Raw genomic sequence first — 4,458 nt, 5'->3', positions numbered from 1 at the left:
TGCTGCGGGGCACGGAGCTGTTTCTTTGCATCCCTCCCTCCCACCCCACCCCCCCGGCAGGATGCGGCCCCACACCTCCCGCTCTGCAGCTCAGCTGCTTTGATCCCTTTCCGTCCCGTTTCCCAGACAACGCGGGGCTCCCCCCCCCCCCCCAGCCCCAGACAAAGGGTTCAGCAGGTGCTGCTGGGGCCGGGGGGACACCCCGAGCTCCCCCTGCTGAAGGTTCCCTCTCCCATCCTTCCCGTATCCCCGCCTGCGCCAACTGCCCCCCAGGGAGGGCTCTCACATCCCTGCACTGAGCACGTCAGGGCTCAGCTACGGCCACCTCCTGGCTGTGCTGGCTCTTAAAAGCAAAGCCTGCGTGCTGCAGGAGCTGGGGAGGGACGGACAGCCCAAGGCCAGAGCTCACCCCCCAATGGTCCCAACATCCCCAGCAACCGGCAGCAGCTTCATCAGTCCCCGCTGCCCCCATCAGCCACCAACAGCACCATCAATCCCTACTGGTCCCGCTGGTCCCTACTAAACCCCAGCAGTCCACATCCATCCCCGCTGACCCCCACCAAGCCCTACAGCTTCCATCGGTCCTCCTGACCTCCATCAGCCACACTAGGCCCTGCTGACCCCCACCGAGCCCTATAGCTCCCGTTGGCCCCTCCGTCCTCCATCAACCCTACAAACCCCACTCCCAGGGCCTAGGACCCCTCACCCCGACCCATAATGGGCCCTGGGGTGCCACGTTTCTGGTGGGCTCCAGAAGCTTCTGGCACGGCGGCGACGCAGCAGGCACGGGGCCGAGCTCGGGCTGCTGCTCTGACTCATCCCCCCGGCACCGCGCATCCCAAGGGCTGTTGACGGGAAGGGGAGGGCAGGCTGGGAGCCATCCAGCTCCCATCCATCAGCGCCAAGGAGCAGTGCGGGGCGGGCGGATGGGGCTTGCGGCTGCGCGGGGCCAGAGAAAGCTTCTGGTCCCTTCCCGGGCCCCGCTGCGATTTCCATTAATAGCCAGCTGCGCCTGCCGGCTAAAAATAACCTTCGGGACGGGTTCATAAGGCCCTACAGCCGCTCCGCACCACCGCCCCGCGCACCATGGCCGAGCGCCGCGTGCCCTTCACCTTCCTCACCAGCCCCAGCTGGGAGCCCTTCCGCGACTGGTACCATGGCAGCCGCCTCTTCGACCAGTCCTTCGGGATGCCGCACATCCCCGAGGATTGGTACAAGTGGCCCAGCGGCAGCGCCTGGCCCGGATACTTCCGTCTGCTGCCCAGCGAGAGCGCCCTGCTGCCGGCCCCTGGGTCGCCCTACGGCCGGGCGCTGAGCCGGCAGCTGAGCAGCGGCATCTCCGAGATCCGGCAGAGCGCCGACAGCTGGAAGGTCACCCTGGACGTCAACCACTTTGCTCCTGAGGAGCTGGTGGTGAAGACTAAGGATAACATCGTGGAGATCACCGGTGGGTCTGCGGGGTGGGGTGACGGGGGTACGTGGAGGGTATGGGAGGCATGGGGTGGTTGAGTGGATGTGCGCGTGGTTGGGGAATGCGGAGGAAATGGAGCAAGGTGGGAAAAGGGGAAAGGGAAGGGGAAAGAAAGAGGAAGGGAAAGAGGAAGGGAAAGGGGAAAGGGAAAAGGGAAAGGGAAAGGGAAAGGGGAAAGGGAAATGGAAAAAGGGAAAAAAAAAGGGAAATGGGAGAAGGGAGGAGGGAAATAAGGAAAAGGGAAATAGGGATGGGAAGAGAAAGGGAAAGAAAAGAAAGGGAAAGGGGAGGAGAAAGGGAAAAGGGAAAAGGAAAGGAAATAGGGAAGGAAAGGAAAAGGAAAAGGAAAAAGAATGGGACAGGAAAGGAAAAGGGAAAGAGGGAGGAGAAGAGAGGAAAGGAGAAAGGGAAAAAAGGAAAATGAAAGGTAAGTGGAAAAGGAAAAGAGAGAAAAGGGGGGAAAAAAAGAGAGAGAAAACGATAAACTATCAGAGAAGGAATAGGGTTACAAGTGCATTCCAGGGATGACTCACGGTGTACACAGTGTGCTGGGCGCAGTCCCCCGCCCCACACTGCTATTGTGTGCAGCCCATGGTAGGGAGGTGATGTGTGCCCCATAGGGACCGAGGTGTCAGTGCCATGGGGCAGAGCCAGGCCCCACAGCACCCTGAGCATCCCTGCATGCAGGGGGGGCTCAGTGAGGGATGCTGACGAAACACAGACCCCACAGCATGGGGCCCTCAGTGTGCCCGGCACAATGGGGAGCTGAAACAAAGGTGTTGGAGGTGGGTTGGGTCCACCATCACTGTCTGCTTCTTGCCCTTAAATTTGGGGGGTTCTCCTGTAGGGACCCAGGTGTCTCCCGTCACTCAGGGCTGCATGTAGGGCAAGCAGGACTGCCTCCATCCCAGTGCTGATGGGGTGGGGAGAGGCAAACCCCAACTGTGGAGACCCAATGGGCACCAACCCTTTGTGGTTTACTCCTTCCAGGCAAACACGAGGAGAAACAGGATGAGCACGGCTTCATCTCCAGGTGCTTCACCCGCAAATACACGTAAGTACCAGGGTGGGTAGAGTGGGGACATACAACCTGCCCATCCCCAGCTCGCACACACTGGGGTTGCCATTGGCCCCAGTGGGGGACACGCAGAAATTTGGGGATTTTCTGACCTCTCCCCTCTCCCCGCAGCCTCCCCCCTGGCGTGGAAGCCACAGCCGTGCGGTCCTCGCTGTCCCCCGATGGGATGCTGACAGTGGAGGCCCCGCTGCCCAAGCCGGCCATCCAGTCATCCGAGATCACCATCCCCGTCACCGTCGAGGCCAAGAAGGAAGAACCAGCCAAGAAGTAGGAGGAGGCCCCGCTGCTGTCCCTGCCATGCACCCCGCACGCCTGCCCCCAGCTCCCACCCCCCTTTGTATTTTTTATTTGGTACTCACCCATCACCCAGTGCCTTGAATAAACGTGGTGGAAAAGAGAAAATTGATGGGAATAAAAGTGGTGGAAGAAACCTGCCCCGTGTCTGCTGGCCACATCCTACAGCCTACATGCCAGGTCTCACATCCCACACCACACATCCGGACATCCCAGGTCTCCAAAGTGATAGGATCATAGAATCGTGGGTTATCCTGTATTGGAAGGGACCCATATAGATCACTGAATCCAACTGTTGGTTCCACACAAGGCCATGTCCCCAATTCCCACACGCTGGGTTTCAGCACTGTGGGTCTCCAACATCCCAAGGTCAATGTCCTGGTCTCCCCTGTCCTGGGGATCTGACACCTCGGGTCTCCAGAGACCTGGGTCTCAACATTACGTGTCTACTACACTTGAGGTCACAACATCCTGGATCTCCAACATCACTTGCAACCAGTATCCAGGGTCCCCAAAATTCCAGGTCTCCCATCTCCCAGATCTCAGCATCCCCTTTCTCCTCCATCCCAGGTCTCTAAACCCCCCAATCTCAGCACTTTGGGCCTCAACATCTCAGCATTCCTCTTCTCCAAAGCTCTGAGTGTCACCATCTCAGGTCTCAACATCCCATATATCCAACCTGCCACGTATCCCCATCCCAGTATCAACACCCTGGGTCTCTACATCCCATGAAACAGGCACTCCCTGCAGCTCGCAGGGAAGCTTGGGCGGAAGCTCAGGAGGTCAGAACAGGACCCCTACCCCAGCAGCATGCCCCCATTCCCGATTCTTTCTGGGATGTGCAGCCCCCACCCCATTGTGCCCCCTCCTTTCACCCCATTGGGATGAGTTGGGCGGATCGGGCTTTGCACACCTCCAGCCCCAGCTCAGGGGCCGAGCACAGTGTCATGCTCCCCATGCCCCTCCTGTGCCCACACATCCATGCAAGGGTCGGGGCTGGCCCTACATGGCCAGGCCACCAGCAGTCGTGTTCCTGCTCCTACAAATCCCCCTAATCCCCCCTGAGTCATCCCGGAGGCAGGCAGTGACCGGGGAGGAATCCTACAGCCGCGGGGCTTCTCTGTCAGTCCGGCCCCCCCAGAACACCGAGACCCCTGCAGGGTATGTGTGTGACATTATGGGATGGGTGGCCACGGCAACTGGAGTGATGGAGATGGTTGCCATAGTGAGAGCAGCACCAGCCCTAGGGATCAGCGATGGGCATCTTGGCTTTCTGCATAGGTGGGGAACAAATACACGTCACCCAGTGCAGCAGGGTGGCACCGCACCTGGAGGTGGCACCGTGTGCTGTCCCAGCCCCAGGCACCTTTATCACCACGGCAGCGCTGTGCCATGCCCCAGGGCTGGGCACAGGTGGGGAGGCAGCAGCACAGCCCCGGCTGTGTGTGTGAGTCAACACCCGCTTTGGGTGTACGGTTTCCAAGGGAGGGGATTATTTTTACAGGGTGAGTCAGCGCACACCGTGCCGAGTGGAAAAAGCTGCCGGGAGGCAGTGAGGCAGAGCACAGCCATGAGCCGGGCACAGAGACTGTCCCCATGGGTTCCTCAGCCCTGA

General features: G+C 60.0%; 1 protein-coding gene across 1 annotated transcript; it reads left to right on the top strand.

The window, feature by feature from the left end:
* The first annotated feature begins 1,071 nt into the window (after window positions 1-1,071).
* Window positions 1,072-2,979, top strand: HSPB1 (heat shock protein family B (small) member 1). The gene is made up of 3 exons (NM_205290.2): window positions 1,072-1,447; window positions 2,462-2,525; window positions 2,661-2,979. Exons 1-3 carry the CDS (start codon window positions 1,087-1,089, stop codon window positions 2,818-2,820), a joined length of 585 nt encoding a protein of 194 aa, NP_990621.2. The 5' UTR covers window positions 1,072-1,086; the 3' UTR covers window positions 2,821-2,979.
* The last annotated feature ends 1,479 nt before the right edge of the window (window positions 2,980-4,458 follow it).

Source organism: Gallus gallus, chromosome 19, assembly GCF_016699485.2.
Source record: "Gallus gallus isolate bGalGal1 chromosome 19, bGalGal1.mat.broiler.GRCg7b, whole genome shotgun sequence".
Taxonomy (NCBI): Eukaryota; Metazoa; Chordata; class Aves; order Galliformes; family Phasianidae; genus Gallus; species Gallus gallus.
This window is presented reverse-complemented; position numbering and strand designations above follow the sequence as displayed.

Excerpts from the sequence above, each read along its gene's own strand:
- HSPB1 (NM_205290.2), top strand. The coding sequence starts at position 1,087 with ATGGCCGAGCGCCGCGTGCCCTTCACCTTCCTCACCAGCCCCAGCTGG. Across the intron at positions 1,448-2,461 it reads TAACATCGTGGAGATCACCG|GCAAACACGAGGAGAAACAG; the intron begins GTGGGTCTGCGG and ends TACTCCTTCCAG. Across the intron at positions 2,526-2,660 it reads TGCTTCACCCGCAAATACAC|CCTCCCCCCTGGCGTGGAAG; the intron begins GTAAGTACCAGG and ends CTCTCCCCGCAG.